Genomic DNA, 19,237 nt, shown 5'->3' with positions numbered 1-19,237 from the left:
TTATGTTTCTTCTTTCATTTTTTAATCGGACAAAATCAGGCATCAGTCCCACTACAGTAGGCTATTAGTACAGCTAGAGTAGTTACAGTACATTATTATTAGGCTACAGGTAAGATCACAGTGTATTGGCGATTATCTTTTTTTTTTTTTTTTTTTTTTTTTAAACCATCATTACATATAACAATATATAGCACAAATCTAAAACACAAAATATCCTGTCTTAAAAAAAAAAACCCAACACCCCCAATTACTATTCCCTGTGGTAAAGTGATGCTACTACTTGCTTTGAATAAAGTCCAAAAAACATAATGATAACAAAGGAGATTAAATACTTACTACAGCAACAAAGAAGAACACAAACAAAAAAAAAAGGGGTAATATTAAGTCGCAATAAGGTATGTTCCGACATGCTAGAAAGTTTTCAAAAAATGTGGATTTTAAAACAAATGATACACTTCAACAAATACAGGCCATGACAGCGACGATAACAAACCAGCACCGCGCTAGCACAAACAAACGGCAGGTATTTGGAAGAGATGGATGGAGAGCGGCTCGTGTAAATTCACTGCTCTGCCCAGAGATTTTGTACTGTCTATAAGTAAATAAAATACATAAGTTACGATGTTACTTTCTACGGCACAAACAAACTGCACCGGCTTGGAGCGATTTGGGGTTCAGAGTGACGTCACTGCTCCCGAAAACATTCGTTATATCTAAGGAATGGAAATTGTTACAGTGTTTGTTTTAACAGCACATATGAACGGCAGCGTTTTGGAGCGATTTGAGAAACATGGGGTGGAGAGTGACGTCACCGACCCAACACAAACGTTTGTTTTTGTGGCACAAATCAGCACAAACGAATGGCATAGTTTTGGTGATTACTTAATTTCATTTAGTGCCAACTTCATGTTGGTTTGAGTATTTCAGAAACGGCTGATCTACTGGAATTTTCACACACAACAGTCTCTAGAGTTTATACAGAATGGTGCAAAAAACAAAAAAACACTGCGTGAGTGACAGTTCTGTGGGTGGAAACGCCTTGTTGATAAGGTCAGAGGAAAATGGCCAGACTGGTTCAAGCTGCCAGGAAGGATATAGTAACTCAATCAGTCTTTACAACCATAGGGAGCAGAAAAGCATCTCAGCATGCACAAAACATTAAACTTTGAGGTGGATGGGCTACTACAGCAGAGGACCACATCAGGTTCCACTCCTGTCAGCCAAGAACAGGAGTCTGAGGTACAGATGGGTAATGATATTACTTTTTTTCAGTGTGAATGCACTGATGTTTTGGCAGACAATCCAGGTGATCAAAACCCTTCCCACATTGTGAGCATTGATGGGGCTTCTCTCCTTGCTCTCCTGTGTGAATGCTCTGGTGGCGTTTGAGATTACTCTGGCGATCAAAACCCTTCCCACATTGTGAGCATCGATAGGGCTTCTCTCCTGTGTGAATGCTCTGATGTGTTCTGAGAATATCCAGGCGATTAAAACTCCTCTCACAATGTAAGCAGGGATACGGCTTCTTTCCTGTGTGAATATGCTGGTGTTGTTGAAGATTACTCTGTTGTGTAAAACTCTTCCCACACTGTAAACAATAATACGGTTTCTCTCCTGTGTGAATACGCTGATGTTTTCGGAGATTACTCGGGTGAATAAAACTCTTTCCACACTCTGAGCAGTGATATGGCTTCTCTCCTGTGTGAATGCGCTTGTGTAGCTGTAGTGCACTGTGTTCAGTAAAACTCTTTCCACACTCTGAGCAGTGATAAGGCTTCTCTCCTGTGTGAATACGCTGGTGTCGTTGTAGAGAACTCGGATGAGTAAAACTCTTTCCACACTCTGAGCAGTGGTGAATATCTTTCGGAAATGTGTTAGGACTCAGAGTAGCAGATGATGCTTGCTGATTACTGGTGCCTTTTGTGGACATCTGAATCTCTCCTGATTTCTGAAGTCTCACATACTCCTCGTGGTGGCGTCTCCGCATGTGTTTGTCGAAGTAAAGTTGAGAAGTATAGGAACGTGGACACAAGGAGCAGGAGACAACTTGTACCGGAGAGTTATCCACTTCTGGAACAGTGAAAGAAAAAAAAATTAATATAAAATGCAGCTAAATAAAACTATCGTTAGGAAATATCCCAATATAAAGAGCACAAAGGTTATTTTAAGTTTGATTTAAAATTATTTTACATTAACTGCTTTATCTTGGCGGTGGATCCGGAGCCTATTTTGGCAACACTGCTGGTGAAATGAGAATGGGACACATTCTAGTTACTAATATAGAGCCTGCACTCAAGGTCCTTTACACTGGATGCTTATTAACTTAATTTTTAGGTCTGTGTTAGCTTCTGGCTCTCTCTTTTAGTTATGCTGTCATAGCTAGTCTTGCTGGAGTCCCTGCTTGTACGCACGCAAAGTACACTGTCCTTAACCATTACGGGGCAATATACATACCTAATAATCTCTCCCTCCCTTTCCCTCTCTCTTTCTGTCGAGCTACACACATTACTCCTGAGATACCAGTGATCCTGACCTGCCTGATCCATCCTGATGTCCTACTTCTGGTTGGAGTTCTCATCAGTTGGAAGTCACATGGTGCAGCCTAAAGATCATTGAGATTGTTGAGGATGGTACCACTTAAAAACCATAAAGATGGCTTTGGATCTCAATTCATATGAACAGTTATGCTGTGATGGCCAGGACTACAATTGCTATAATAGCTTTAGGACTACAACTAGCACAAACAGATCTGCACTCAAGTCTCCTTCAGGGAACAGTGGAGAAGTTCAACAAAACAGACTTTTCCTGGTTACACAACTGCACTATTTGAGAATGTAGTATTAGCACATTTATAGAAGGGGTGTATTTATTTATAATCGCACTATCCGGTGTCACCCAGATGAGGACTAGTTCTCTTTTGAGTCTGGTTCCTCTCAAGGTATCTTCCTCATATCGTCTCGGGGTTTTTCCTCACCACTGTTGCCTCTAGGGATACATTCATACATGTAAAATCTATATCCTGAATGTATATGTTTCTGTAAAGCTGCTTTGGGACAATGTCCACTGTTAAAAGCGCTATACAAATAAAACTGACCTGAATTTAAGTTTAACTCCCATAACCTCAGTGTAAAGCTCTATAGAAGACAGGAAAAGGTCTGAAAGGTCAGACAATGTCACCAGGTTGAAGATGAGTAAAAGATTGCTAAGCAGTGTCACCAACACAAAAAAATAATTAAAAAACATCAGCAGGCCCATCCTCTGTTAGGAGGGTATTTGTATTATTTTATAGTGAGTCATTCCATCAGGTCAGTGTAAGGTTTAGAGACGTATCCGGTGTGCATCACACTGCAGCAGCTCTGGCAGTTAGTAGGAATTTAAAAGGAACCAAGTTCTACCTCAGTATTTCTATGTTCCTGCTGAGAGAAACCTCTTTTGATCTCCTCCCATCTCAGTCATTTTGACCCAATAATTCTACATTTTAAAACCAAATAATTTATTATAAAATCACTAGTTTGGACTTTACCATTTGCAGAGCACTTTTGGTTCCAGAGGTACGCGAATGTAGGGCCCTGATCTTTGGGATATTCCTCTTCATACCACATCAAGAGCTCCTGTCCTGGGTCGATGGGCCGACAACAACGGTACAGAATTTCCCCTCGATACTGAAACGCCACAAGATTCTGCTCTTCATCATTATGAGCACAATTCACATACCTAAGAACGAGGCAAAGTGGCAGAAAGTGTTAAATAGAAAAAGAAAGAAAAAAAGTTCTCCAACAAATAAGGAACCGTAAAATATTGTGTGTGTATAAATATAAAATTAATCCTCACCTCATCCAGTTAGCATACGTCTCTCTCTTAGCATCTATGTATTCTTCACGCTGCCTGCTCCTGTATATCTGCATAAACATTTTTTACATGTATTTTATCTATTTAGAAATGTATATATTATTCATCAAATTACACAACCCATACAGGAAGAAGAATATCCCACCCAAATATTATTCTACTGAACATTATAGAGGCAAATCTAATATTTAGCTCGACAGCTACAACATTTATAAAACACAGTACAGTACATGACCAAAAGCATGCGTGTTGCAGGAGAACAGAAGGGGCAGAAGTGTTGGTTTGAAATAAAATGGGGGTTTTCCCCATCTATGGCATTCTCTATGCTTTTGCAGTTAGGATTAAAGTTTAAAAATGGTGAAAGTGTGGGGAAATTTTTCTTTTTTGACCAATCAGGATCCTTTCCTTTAAATAAACTGCCTTTTTTTAAATTAATTTTTTTTTTTTTTTTTTACCAGCACTGTTTCTGTGTTTAGTCTAAACACTCATGTCTCGTTGTAATCTAAGTGAGTAATCTAAATAAAAACGACATTCCCGACTCCATCTGGATCCCAGTTTCAGAGTTTCAGGGTGATATGAGAACATTATCCACACAAGTTTTCTGTTAAACTCAGTTTACATAGTGCTTTTAATAACGGACATTGTCACAAGGCAGTTTCATAGAAATCTGGATATACAGCTATTGTTATGAAAATGATAAACGTTGTTTTACAGCATTGTTATTTTGCAGTCTACTACAGTATATTAAAGTTCAAATTAAATAATGAATATGACCTCAACGTGCAGACTTTCAGCTTTAACCTACAGGTTATTTACATCCAAACAGAACGTAGGAATTACAGCAGCTGAAAGTGACAACAACGACAACAACAACAACAACAACAACAACAACATGTCTCCTCACAATATTGGCATGAAGAAACTGATAATTTCAATAACATTTCTCTACTGGTGGCGTTCTGCTGCGTAAAAAACGCTTACTGTGACTTTACTGAAACTAAACTGGAGAGAGAAAATAATCTCAACCCCCACCAAGTCTTCAGTAGCATACTGCATTATATCGAACACAGAGGACATTTAATAGTTATAATACATTTATAATAACTCACCACCCAAGAGTAGCTGCTGTTCATGGCATCCTCTCGGTCTACCAGCTCTCCCTGGTACGGTCCAAAGTGTGCACCAATTGGAACAGTCTCCCCCATATTAAACACTCCCAGACCCGCATCAGGAATACCGGACTTCCGAACCTCTAGTCCAGGAGGAAGAGTCTGTCTGGCTCGGTCAACGACCCCCATGGGAACAGGGCTATCAGGGATGAAGAGTGCAGGACCGTGAACCTCACACTTGTTGAAGAAGAACGATTTGCAGACCTCACAGTCTGGATGGAGAGAACACAACAAGAAGAAGAAATGATGACTAAAATTAATTTGCACTGAAATACTATTAAAATACAACAGGAGTTGCAAATGAAACACCGGATGCCTGCAGATCTACTTTAAGCTTTAGTCTGCAATCACATGTGTTTTGGGTGTTTTCCCAACATGATCCAGATGTTTCAGGAGTGTCATGTGAGAACAGAAACAGAGGTGCAAAATCCCATCAGGCAGAGAGAAAAACACTATTTTAGTGTATGTTGGTGGATGGGACAGCTTTGTCTGAACAGCATGAATGATAAAGTGTGTGTTGTTTAAACTGACATTTAACTCAGCTGAAATGTTCAGATTTAAACAACTAGCTAGATCTCTATAGAATTACTACAAAATAAACATGAGGGTGTAGTCGGGTCTACAATCTGCTCAACGTCCACACAAACAGAAACACACAATAATATAGGGAATTTCTTTGATCAAATTCACCTACATACCGGAAGAAACTGATTAAATGGTGACACACATCACATCGATCCAGCAGCTGTTTTACCGAACTACACGTCTTTGGATGAAGAAAAAAAAAGAAGTTGTTTGTTTTACAACAAAAGCAGTAAATGGGCAATCTGCTGTAAACTGATTGGGCAGCGCTAATCTAGAGTTATAATAATAAAAAATAAAATAAAATGGAGTATTACTGAGTTTCTCTGACTCTGAGCAATAACTGAAGTGATGATGAAAAATACAGATGCAGGGGCTGCGTCCCAAACGACACTTAGTGCAGTAGATAGCGTGTAGTGATAATGAGTGGGAGTGGTACTGAGCTCCAGAGAGGTTTGGGGACTTACAGAGGAAGTCTTCGGTGTCAGATTCTTCCTCTTTAATGGGGAGAACTTCAGGCATGGTGTTGAAGGCGTGTCCATGGTTGTAGATGTTCAGCTGCAGCATCTCCTCCTTCTTCACACACACTTCTGTCCCTTCATCTAAACACTCTCTTTTCACATCCTCAGACAGCTAAAGATCAGAACATTTATTCAGAAATAAAAACCACATCAACACTGTAAGTCTGATTCTAATGGTGTAGGCTCTGGTGTCTGATCTGAAAGATAGCTTCTTTTACTTCTCCTCCTCATAATGATGAGGTTCTGAGTGATTAGAAGAACAGCTTGTAGACTCACAGGGAAACAAGGCAGTAAAATATTAAAGACTGGTGAAACTTTAACATCATGTATTGACAGTAAAGGATCAGTAATCTTCACCTGTGAGTGAGCTGGATCGGGAGCCCGAGACTTTCTGAAAGAGTGCTGTCTGTCTCCTGCTGAACTCATGACAACATTTCTATAAAAACAAAAGAAAAGAAGAGAAATGTTCAAGCTCTTTTCACACCTTCTAAACTCAACACGGGTTTACTTTGCTGTCACAGAGGTAAAGTTGGGTTTATATTGGACATTCGCTGCACATTCGAGCTTCTCTCTTCTATTTCTCAAGAAATAAACACACAAACAGGACAAAATGTGCATTTTCCTACTCTGGAGTGGACAGAGAACCAAGTGCCAAGAATGTCCAATATAAACCCAACTTTACCTCGGGTTTTGCAGTTCATATATTTCTGAAAACCTTTCAGAAATATAAAGATATTTTAGCTGCTAAATTACTTAGCTACGTTTACTCTCCTTGGTTTTTTTTTTTATTTTAGTTGCTATAAGCAGGGAGCAAACAATGGATTTTAGGATAAAGTAAGGTTATAATTAAATAGTGCCGCTAAAACAGAATAACAAATCTCTCCTCCTGAGTTAAATAGTGCACTACATAGGGTGTAGCCCGTCATTATTTCATCCCTAATGTAGTGCACTTAAACCGGAAATTACACATCAATTTGGGATTCGGCCACACAGCTTCCGTTTAACTTACCTCGGGTTTAAAAACAGAACGGAGTTTTAATTCCTCAAACACAGACAAAATAACCAGCTTTTATTTTTAAACTCGATCAAATCTAACTGTAAAACTTTGTCAGGAATAATTTAGTCTGGAGGTGATTAGTTCGGTGTAATAACTCAACTGCTCAGGAGATACCCAAAGCAGCTTTTTCTTCCTCTGTGATTTCTACTGGTCGGAGACGCAGCTGTTTGGCGCGTTACCGCCACCGCGTGGACTGGAGGATATAGTTCCAGGTTGGAGGAAGCCTATGCTAACAAATTTGCACCAATAATTTCCACTCATGGTTTTATTAGATCCTATTTATTATTCCAGTGGAGTTCATGACTTCTTCATGAATATCAGCAGTGAGTCGTTCACCATGTCTTACCCAGATATACCGAGTGAACTACTGAGTCACCACAACCTCAATCTTTAATAATTAAAAGATTTTTTGTGTGCGCAAAAAAAGCACCAAAGCATTCAATTCTGGTGATTTTGGGAGGATTTATTTATTTATTTTTTATGAACATTTAATGTAAAAAACATTAACATAAGAATGTGCTGCACATCATTTCATTAGTTTAATATTATATTTTAATTTACTGTAAAGCGCTTTGCTAAATTTGTATAAAGTTGCAGATTCTATATCTATATATGGAGTAAATAGCTACAAAAAAGAAAGGGGGATTTAAGAAATGTTTCTCAATGCTATATTTGTTGTGTGATATTACAGCATGTCAATCATTATTATTATTATTATTATTATTATTATTATACATATCAAATATAGATTTATAATCTGCGGCTTTAAACAACAATGGTGGTGGAAGGTGCACTTCCTAAACCTGACCACACGATGACAGTCAAGATCCATCCAGAACAACCCACAGTGCTGCCTAAAACACATTTTATATATCACCCTTTATTCTTTCTTCTAATTATTAATAGTAGTAGTAGCAATAGTACTAGTAGTACAGTAGTATTCATATTACCATAGGATTAGATTTCTGAAAACTGTCAATCACACCTTCATGCTAACTCTGTACATGATGTCAATGGTTCACTGCTTCTCTCTCTCCATAGATACTTACAAGGACCCTCGATTTTAAGTCTTTTTATTGCAGAAGCACTTGATAAAACAATAATTATGTGCAGATGAAAGAAAAAGTATTAGGCTAAGCAAATGTTCTGAGTTGTTGTTTTTTTTCTCCTAGCAGCTTTTAACATGTATATGTATTTAATCAGCACTGCTATGAGCTTATTTCTATTTTTCCTCCTAACACTAATATAGCCTTATTTGCTGTTTACTATAAAGGGCTATAACTTTATTTTCAGTTCCTCTCCTTAATTTCAGTAACTTCCTGACTGAAACCTATAATCAGAATATCTCCAAAAGCTCAGGCCTAGGCCTCTACTCTAAATCATGTGTCTAGAACACAGGCTCTGAAGTCTTATCTAACACATTTGGTTGTTTTATCTGCTCTACAGCGCCCACCTCAGCTCGTGCAGGCCGCTTAATTAGCTGATGACTTGAATCAGGTGAGTTGGTGCAGGTTCTAATAGAACATCCTCGGGAGTCTCTAATATCTTTCTTACCGGTTCAACTCCAACTTCATCACCACCCCAAGAAAGCACTACATGTTAGTAGTGTTCAGGGTCAGTATCTAAACTGATAGTCTATTCACACGCACTAGCACTACTACACTTCACCTTTAATATTTCCTTCTCTAATGTAGTGGGTTCATAATAAATCTGCCATATTTAATCATGAGCACCAAAAGTCATGTTTATTGTCATCACTGCTCCTGTGTAACTTAATATGTTCTGTAGGAGGCCTCGATTATTTCACTCGAGAACAACCACAAATAGGGAAGATTACAGAGATATGTAATGTGTACATTATTCCAGTAAAACAATTATCAAATAGGAAAAAGAGAGAGAGAGAGAGAGAGAGAGAGAGATTTCTAGACCTCTGACCTGTACATGACGTAATCAAAGATCTTATGGTTCACTGCTCCAATTTAAGTGTGTGTGTGTGTGTGTGAGAGAGAGAGATAGGAATCTCAATCTGGACGGCAGAACCTGTCACCATCTTCAACAAACAGCTAAAGACCCACCTCTTCCATGAACACCTAACCAACCCCTTAAAAAACAAACAAACAAATAAATAAATAATATTTACTCTGCACTTACACCTCTACTCTGCGCACTTTGCTTCTTCTGGAACTCAATTAATGGATCTTGTACAGTAGCACTACGTGTATTGTTCTCTGCTTGATATCGCTTTGCTTGTATTTTCTCACTTGTAAGTCGCTTTGGATGAAAGCGTCCACTAAATGAATAAATGTACCAGGTGTGTCTGATTAGTATTCTGGAGAAGGTGAACATGTCTGTGCGTCGGTTTAGAGTTGTAGTTTGTGTCGGCCATGTTTGTAGTCTGAGGTGCATTCTGGGAAACGGGGTCGCTGGTTTGCTGTGACATGACACTGACACTTGAGAGTTTACTGTTCAAGACTCAGAATTACTCTGCATTCCTATAATTAGCATCAAGCTGCTCATGACATTTTATGAAATTAGTACTATGTTTTTGCTCATTTATTGCCATTTATTGTTACCTCATACAGTCAAAAGCTTATTGAATTTTAATTATTTTTCTTAAAAAAATAATAAATATAAAAGCTGAGTTGTTAAAAATCTATTTGCTGTAGTTGGTAGCAATGATAGACTGTATCATAGTGCATTTGGTTTTACATGTATAACTCATACAGTCAAAATGTTATTGAACGTTGATTGTTTTTCTTTAAAAAAAATACAAAAATGTAACAGTTTTTAAAACTCTGTAGTTCCCAGTAATAAATTATTAAAAACTGAGATTTCAAATTCTATTTGCTGAACTTGAAAGCAATAATAAGCTGTATCATGAAATGTAATTATTAAAAAAAACAAAAAAAAACCAACCTTGATTATTTTCAAAATAGAGTCCTCTGTGAGGAGAAGAATGGAGTGTAATATAGTGTGAATCATAAAAATTGAGTTTCATTTCTATTTGTTTACAGAAAAACTTTAGCAATAAAAACAGCATTTTGCTGCAGTTGCTAAGGGACCGTTTACACGACGGAGTTTCGGGGCCTGAAAACGCAAACTTTGGAAAACGGGTTTCAAAGTGCAAGTTTTTGAAAACGATGCCGTTATCGTCTCCGTGTAAATGGACAAAAACGAGAATCTGTGAAAACGATGACGTCACGCGCACGCGTATTACGTGTTCAGTGTATAGACATGCGCGGGAGTACTTCATAACAACGCGCAAGAGTCATTTAAAACCACAGGACTGTGTTTGTGCTTCTCCAGTGAAGTGTAGATTTACTGCATCACCACTACGACCAGCAGAGACGTGTTTATTACATACTCCACTTTATTAAGCCACATCTACACCGACAAAGGGTCTTCAAAACCTCCGAAAATAAAGGTCTCCAAAAATCTTTTTGGAGTAAATCTGTATCCTTCTATTGCTAATAAAATATAGAAAGCAGACTGTCTGCCGGTGTCTCACTATTTAGATTTTTTTTCAGTTTTTAAAAATGAACGAGTTTTGTTAACAGAATTCTGACCTTGAGCACAAGAAAAGCTAAAAGATGGGGTTGAAGACAAAAATCTATTTCTACAATGAAAAAAAAAATGCACATTTCATGTACATTACATTACATTAGGGACGTCTCAGCATTTATTAACCAAGAAAAATAAGCCGAGTGTATGCTTGACAAGCGTGAGTTTTCACAATTCCTTATGAATGAATAATTTTCCATAGAAAAAAGTTCCATAGAACTTTGGTTCTACGTTTAACCTCATTAATCTTGTCCAGTATAGATCGTGTTTCCTGTGTTTTGTCTGCTGTGTGAAAACAAAGACGTTGATCTGCACCTGCTTCTGCCTTACCTCCCGATTCGTAACAGTATCAAGGAGATTACATTAGAAGCGGAACTACTATTAGTATACTTGAGTATGTTATGCTTGTTTTTGTGTTAGAACCTGTAGTAATTTTGGGAGGGTGAATTACACTACAGCGCTGATATTACTGAGACTGTTAGTAGACAGTGTCAATGCATTGGGGAAAATAGTGACCATAAATGTCAAAAAACAAAGTCCCTTGTCAGATTTTCCTAACAAGCAACATATTTTTTAAAACAAGCCCAAAAAAACAGTGATTTTTAAAAAGCAACTTCAGAAAAAAGAAGCCTAAAGTCATGTATTATAAGTGGACTTGGCAACTCTGATAAGTTTACCTCAAACCATCAGATTCATCCACGCAGAGGAGCAGTGCTGAAGCACAACCCTCGTAAAAAAAAAAAAAAACTCCGTAAGTAACTTGCAATTTTATGCTTCAAACAGAGATGGCGATAGAGAGGCAAAAGTTCCGTGCTGCAGCTTTAAGGTGAATTTTAATAAGAAGTAGCTCCATCAGGTACCTTCACTAAATATTACAGTTGGGGTACTCGATCCTGTTATGGATCCAATTATGAACGAACTCGGACATGTCACGCACTCGGGTAAATTTGTACTCAAACTTGACATGGATTCGGACATTTTGGAATGTTTCAGAGTACAGTCGAGTCAGCGTCATGAGTAACATGAAAAGAAAAAATAAATATTGGGAAATATAAAAAATAAACATAAACAGACATCCCACCTCTCCTGGAAGTTCCAGGAGTCTCCCGTATTTTAATAGCAGCTCCCTGACGGCCACAAATTATATACAATATCCCAGAAACGGATTATTTTTTTAGAGTGATCGAGAGACCAGTAGGAGCAGAGACCGAGTGACAAGAGCAAGAGAGTGACAGAGAGCGTATCCTGATTGGTCTCTCTTTCTGCTAGCTAGACCTATCAGTTTCCTCTGTGGGCGGGCTTTAAAGTCGACCTCTTTCTCTCTCTTCAGTTCATCCATCAGTTTGGTATCACTGTAGCGTCTTGGCAGAATGTCCCCCCAAAAAAGAAAATACAAAACACACTTCACCCCATACTACACTAAAGTGTACCCCTGCTTCATAGCGGTCAAAAATAACACTTTTGCATGTTTTCAGCACCGACTTTTCGATTGCCCGTGGTGGGTTAAATGTTTGTAAAAGACATGTTGAGTTTAACAGATGTCATTTGTTCATTAGCATAGCTAAAGTTATTCAAACTAGCTGGCTAGCTGCTAAGGTGCTACTCTGTTGATGTCCTATGTGATGAGGCCAAAGTTGTAATAGAATAAAAACATGACCAAATGAATATAATATAATAGTACATTTTTTAAATGTAGCATTCAGCTTCTACCATTGAGACTTCCAACAAAATACTTTAAAATTACTGTATGTACAGTGTGTGTGTGTGTGTGTGTGTGTGAGATGGGGTTGCAGGGGTGGTGGTGCTACCTCCCTGAAATGAGTTTTTGCATGGTATGATGTCAGCATAAAATGAAGATAAGAAATGAATGAATGTCACCCTGACACACCTGAAACATGCACAGAAAGCCGCCTCATCGTGTGAGTACCGAATTGAGTTCTCTTTAGCAGTTTATTACACTTGGACAGTGAAGTCAATATACACACATATCAAAATGGAGGTCTGGTCAAGTATGCATGTAATGTCTTATGTGTGGTGTTACGAAACGGGACTGGAGGCGGGTGCAGGTGCAGGTCACAGTCTTTATTACACACAAAACTCAGGATTCAAGTAAACGCGGTCTTCACCGGGAAACGAGAACATTCGAGGCATGGACAACAAACGCAACTACTGATCCAAACAATACTAACAAGGATCAACCAAAGGCACGGTATAATACTGAGTGAAGTGGTCAGTCACCCAGGCATTTAAATAAAGAACATCATTAACTCAAAGCATGGACACCTGGGCAAATTAAAGTCACTTAACACAAAATGCTCAATCGGGAAGCGAGCAAACAAAAACAATGTCACGTGACTCGTCAGGAGCCGAGCCAGTGCCCTCTGCTGGCCGTGGTGGAACATGTGGAATGTAAACAGTGGGGGAAAATCGTAGGTGTGTCAGTACAGTAAATTGGATCTGTGCATTAGGTCTTAAAGTGACAGCAGTCTAATAAACCTGCTGCTGTGTCTGTCATTAATGTTCCTCACACAACTAAACACAAAGAGAAAATCACTCACTCACTCATTAGACTGAATAACTTCAGTAAATTGAATAAGAATCGCTGTATATGACACACAGTGAAGTCTATTTTATTTTACATTTAATTGCTTTATTCAGTCTCTGTAGTGTTTCTCACTTGAACACTACTGATAGACCTACCTGAGAAAGCGTATTGTTATGGTGAAATAAGATTGTAGTCGTATCGCGTGCCCCTAAACATTAGCATTTGGTCATTCTAGTCTTGAATTTCCTGTAAAATGTGAAATATACTTCTTAATGTAGTAAATATCATAAACAGTGCTGATAGGGATTTTTATTTATTTTAGGAATTAAGAAATGAGTTGTGATTGATGGACAGATTAAATTGCAATTTCAAATCTTTTTTCAAACCTCAGTCTCCTCTGAAGACGGCCCTGGGTAACGCTCGGTCCGTGTGCAACAAAACTTTCATTTTAAATGACTTTTCTACCAGACATAAGCTGGATATCTTATTCCTGACGGATACCTGGGTTAGTCCTGGTGAGTCAACCGTCTTCGAGGAACTCTGTCCACCAAACTGTTGTTTTATTATTACTCCAAGGCCTTCTGGTAAGGGCGGTGGGTTTGCTATGGTTTTTAAACAGTCACTGAACATTCGGAGAGTTTCTGTTGGGAGTTACTCGTCGTTTGAGGTGCAGTGTGTTGTGTTAGAGTCGACCTCTTCCACGCTATTCTGTGCTTTGATCTATAGGCCACCTAACCCAGACAATGCCTTTTTAAGTGATTTTTGTGATTTTTTAACTTCTATTGTTCCGTTGTATGATCGTTTGTTATTATTGGGTGATTTTAATGTGCATGTCTGCTGCCCTGGTCGACCCTTGGTTACTGAATTTTGTAATATCTTGGATTCCTTTGGTTTTATTCAACACATGTCCTTGGTCATACACTAGACCTTATATTGTCATATGGAACCACTGTTGATGATGTTAATATTGAAGATGCTTCTTTCTCTGATCACAAGCCCATTGTTTTTAAAGTCCCTGCTGCCAGCTCTGCCGTTATGACTAGGCCTTCAGGATATTATTCTCGTTGTATTAATTCACTCACTGCCTCTCAGTTTAGTGAAAGTTTTCTAGCTAATGCTGTTGAAACATCTATCTTGAGTGCTGCAGAGTCTTCTTCTGGCCCTGATGATTTGATTGCCTTATTATACTCATTTTGCTCCAATATTTTATACTCCATTGCCCCTTTTAAACTGAAACAACCAAATCGTAAATGTTATTACTGTCCTTCCAGATTTTTAAAGATTGTTTGTTTAAGTTTCAGAGTGTAGCAAAGTCAGCTAGGTCTAGGTATTTTTCTGACTTAATTGCTACACACTGTCATAGACCAAAGATCTTATTCACCACGATAAATTCAATTATTAATCCGAGTTGCCAATTCCATGGGGAACCTTCAGCTAAACTTTGTGAGAAGTTTTTAAAGTTTTTTGCTGATAAAGTAATTACCATTCATTCTTCTTCACTTTGCATTTATCAGACCTGTCCCTGAATTCACTGGCTTTACCGCGTTCATTTGATCAATTTGAACACGTTTCTCTAAAGGAACTGTGTGATCTGGTTAACCAGATGAAAATATCATCCATGCCACTTGATGTTGTTCCCGCTGTGTTTATGAAAGCAACCTTTTCTGAAATTGGCCCCAGTATCCAAGTGTTGATAAATTCTTCTTTGGATGCAGGGGTGCTCCGAAATTGTTTTAAGCATGCTATTGTTCAATCTTTGCTTAAGAAACAGGGTTTGGATGAATGTTGCCTTAATAATTATCGGCCTGTCTCTAAGCTACCGTTTCTGTCAAAGCTGCTAGAGAAAGTGGTACAATCTCAATTGCTCCTGTTTTAAACTCAGCTATGTTATTTGAACCTTTACAATCTGGTTTCACTGCTTTTCATAGCACAGAGTCTGCTTTGTTAAAGGTGTCCAATGACATTTTACTCACAGTGGATGCTGGAAAAAATACTGTGTTGATGCTACTAGATCTTACAGCTGCCTTTGATACTGTAGACCATTACATACTTCTCTGGCGCTTAGAGCATCTGTTTGGTATCAAGGGCACTGCCCTACAATGGCTTAGCTCATATCTTGAGGACAGGTATTTCTCGAGCGTTGGGTAATTTCTGCTCTTCTTCTAGTCCTATTATTAGTGGTGTTCCTCAAGGCTCCATTCTGGGCCCACTTCTTTTTAATTTATATATGCGGCCGTTGGGGAATATTATTAGGGCTCACAATGTCTCTTTTCATTTATATGCTGATGATACCCAGTTGTACATTCCTTTGAAAGCTGGTGACTCCATTCAGCCATTGCAGGACTGTCTGGATGACATTAAAAAATGGTTGACAAATAATTTCCTCCGACTTAAAGAAGACAAAACTGAAATAATTGTTTTTGGCCCCCTGAGATTGAGAGATGGTCTCATTAACGAGCTCCATAATCACTTTCCCTCAATTTCTTCCCAGGTTGGGAACCTTGGCTTCATTCTGGACTCAGAATTATGCTTAACCAAGCAGATAAATTCGGTCGTTAAGACTAGTTTTTATCAACTACGGATTATTTCGAAACTCAAAACATTTTTGTCTTTCCAAGATTTGGAGACGGTTATTCATGCTTTTATTACTTCTCGCTTAGATTACTGTAATTCATTATACTTGGGTCTTCCTCAGTCATCTCTGGCTCGTCTTCAGATGGTTCAGAATGCAGCTGCGAGGCTGTTGACCAGGGCAAAGAAGTTTGATCGTGTCACCCCAATTTTAGCATCACTTCACTGGCTCCCAGTCCGTTTTAGGATTCAGTTTAAGATTCTGATGTTTGTTTTTAAAACTCTTAATAATCAAGCTCCTTCCTATCTCGAGGACCTTCTTAAACCACATTCATCAAACAGATGTCTAAGATCTTCTGATGGGTTTCTTTTGCATGTCCCTCGTTCCCGGTTAAAAACAAAGGGGGATAGAGCTTTTGCTGTTGCTGCCCCCCGTCTATGGAATCAACTGCCACTGGACATCCGCCTTGCACCTTCTATTACCACTTTTAAAAATAGGCTTAAAACTTATCTCTTCTGCCAGCCTTTTTGATCAAATTTTTAAATTGTTTAAACAGATTTTTATCATTTTTTAAATATTGTCTATGGTCTGTTTTTATTTGGTCTAATTCTGTTTCTATGTTATTTTCCTTACTCTGTGCAGCATTTTGGTCAGCTTTGCTGTGTGAAACGTGCTATACAAATAAATTTTACTTACTTACTTACAATGTAATTACTTTCTGGAATCGGCCGGATTTGACTCAGACTTGGCCATTAAGGACTCAAACCAACTCAGTCCCTTTTGTATGGGATTCATTTTCCGTCAAAAGTTTTGCGGTCACTGATTGAAAAATAATAAGCGTGAATCAAACATTTAAAAACACATAAAATTATACCACACAAAACTGAAACATAAATTCAAAGTCTTCTGAATCGCACACAAAATCATGTTTCCTTGGTTATATTACTGTGTTTTTGTGCTCTCTGACATTTTCTGCTCATGTTCTCTTTTTCTGAACGCTTATACTGGTTTTCCCTTCACGCTTGTTTCCACATTCTCCGCTTGCTTTTCCAAATGTTGTAGTTCGAGTTTCATGTAAATCAGGGCGGGCTTTAGCATCACCATTGGTCCACTACAGCTCCTCCTCTAGCCAGTCAATCGAAGGGGGGAGCTGACATCACTCCACTGCGACTCATGACTGTTGTGGTCATAGACATACATAGACACCGCATGTACCGCTGGATCATCGCCGCCATATTGATCTGGGCAACAGTAATAAGTCTCAGCTTATATTATAGTTTATATTATAAACTAAATTGCCAGTAATCGAGATTTTCATCTATACTGCCATTTTTCTGCAAACTGACTTTTCCTTGTTTCGGCTGAGATAATGAGACTTTATTGGTCACAAATACATTACAGCACAGTGAAATTATTTTCTTCACATACCCCAGCATGTCAGGAAGCTGGGGTCAGAGCACAGGGTCAGCCATGATACAGCATTCCCTGGAGCAGAGAGGGTTAAGGGCATTGCTCAAGGGCCCAACAGTGGCAGCTTTGCAGTGTTGGGGCTTGAACCCCCAACGTTCCAATCAGTAACCCAAGGCCTTAATCACCAAGCCACCATGATTATGTTATGAATCTTACTGTAGTTAGTTGGCTGGTTAACTTTTCTCACACTGAAAGTTTCCCAAAGAGAAACAGTTACTTTTGGACTTGGACTCATGCCCCCAAAATACCTTCAATTATTTCACACCAGACTGCTTTGTGAACGCGGGTCAATACAAAGCAGGATTTACTAAAAACTTGATTCGCAAGAATGGATCAGTACCAACTGTTCATGATCCAGCTTCATACCCAGAAGACGCAAGTATCGCACTTTATATTTTGAGAATGTTTGCAGATTCCACGGCTAATGTAGTACCCGAAACAGGAGCTGTTCTCTTCCAGGAAGGGGGTGAGGCGCAGCAGCTCATTTGCAAAAGAGAAGAAATAAAAAGGAATGAGCGAGAGAGAAAAATATGAGTGTGAGACAGTTCAGTAAGTGTGTTACACCTTGCTCCCATTTCATCACGTGGAGTAGTGCACACTTTCTGTGTGAAGTGTCTAGGGTTGGATGCAACAACATCCCTCGAGAGGCCTGATCATGCATTGTAATGCCTACATTAGGCAGCTCCGCTCACGGCTCGCTCTCTTCTCGGAAGCCGAAGCGAGTTGGGTTTCAGAGCCTCGCGGATCTGGGCCAGCCGCTGCCGAGGCAGCTAGCTGTCTCAGGTCCAGGGGATCTCTTATGGATCCAAAAGAGGAGCCAGAGATGAGCGCTGCTCTATCTCTTGTTCTGTCTTCCGGGTCCGACTCGCCGCTGGATTTTGGAGCTCGCGTCGCAGCGAATCCTTCCGCTATGGAAATCCAAAAAAAAATAAAAAATCAGACACACAAAAATAATAGTAATAATTCCTCTCTGACTCCGAGGAGCCAGAAGGATGTGCTAAAAACTGAGAGCAGCATATAAAGAGCGCTTGAAGTGATTACTAAGGCTGGATGAGCTTTTTTCTCCCCAGTGAAAGTAAATCCCTCACACTGCAGAAAACTCCCCTTTCTACCAGAAGTGCATGACAAAATATCAGGCTTCTGGGGGAAAACCATGCATAAACTGTATTTATAATACATGGCATTGGTGGGCAAGGTCTATGTAGTAGTAGTCTTGCTTGTGGGTCACTGCAGACAATGGCAGTGTTGCAGGCCTACCAAGCAGACCTGCTGAGTGAGCTCGACATATGGCGTCATTCAGCCAGTTCCTTCCCTGTTGTGTTGAGTTCACCTGGGCATCCACAAGTGGAGCCCAGGCCAGCACTAGTGCGAGGGAGACATAGAAGGCCAGTATGGTAGCTTGCCAAACCCTGCAGAGAGCCAGGGGAACCGGGCGGCCGCAGTCGCGGCCTGATCTGAGAATGGTCATAAAGGCCAAGCAGACAAAGAGGAACAGTCCTGAGGGGCTGTGGAGGGACGTATCAGGGGACATGAGCTGGTTAGGGCAGTTAGCCCCCAGTGCTGCTGTAGGGCCTCCCCTAGCCAAGGCTGTCCCAAGTTTTCAGTGTTCTCTGGTCTGCGAGCTGTCACAGGGCTCTTGGCATCCCCTCCAGTCTACATGGGAGACTATTGGAGCTTATGGGCAACCAACATCATACCATTGGGCCTATTGCACAGGAGACCGTTTCAGTGGTGGCTGAGAAGTTTGGGGTTTCGTCCAAGGATGAAATCTCTGAGAGTAATCAGTGTCACATGTGCTCTGAGAATTTGAGTGTTCCCAGTTTCTAGCCTTGGGTCACACTCTAGGGGTGTCTCCTTAGCGCAAGACGGTAATGACAGACACCTCCCTCACGAGCTGGAGCACGGTCTTAG

General features: G+C 39.5%; 1 protein-coding gene across 1 annotated transcript; it reads right to left on the bottom strand.

Moving 5' to 3' along the window:
- Nucleotides 1-7,299, bottom strand: LOC108257448 (histone-lysine N-methyltransferase PRDM9). Its single transcript, XM_053675096.1, has 7 exons — nucleotides 7,279-7,299; nucleotides 6,479-6,557; nucleotides 6,068-6,233; nucleotides 4,959-5,230; nucleotides 3,832-3,899; nucleotides 3,524-3,714; nucleotides 1-2,070 (listed from the first exon to the last, which is right to left on the bottom strand). Exons 2-7 carry the CDS (start codon nucleotides 6,545-6,547, stop codon nucleotides 1,259-1,261), a joined length of 1,578 nt encoding a protein of 525 aa, XP_053531071.1. The 5' UTR covers nucleotides 6,548-6,557; nucleotides 7,279-7,299; the 3' UTR covers nucleotides 1-1,258.
- Between the last annotated feature and the right edge of the window lie 11,938 nt (nucleotides 7,300-19,237).

The sequence above is a fragment of the Ictalurus punctatus genome, chromosome 24, assembly GCF_001660625.3.
Source record: "Ictalurus punctatus breed USDA103 chromosome 24, Coco_2.0, whole genome shotgun sequence".
NCBI lineage: Eukaryota > Metazoa > Chordata > Actinopteri > Siluriformes > Ictaluridae > Ictalurus > Ictalurus punctatus.
This window is presented reverse-complemented; position numbering and strand designations above follow the sequence as displayed.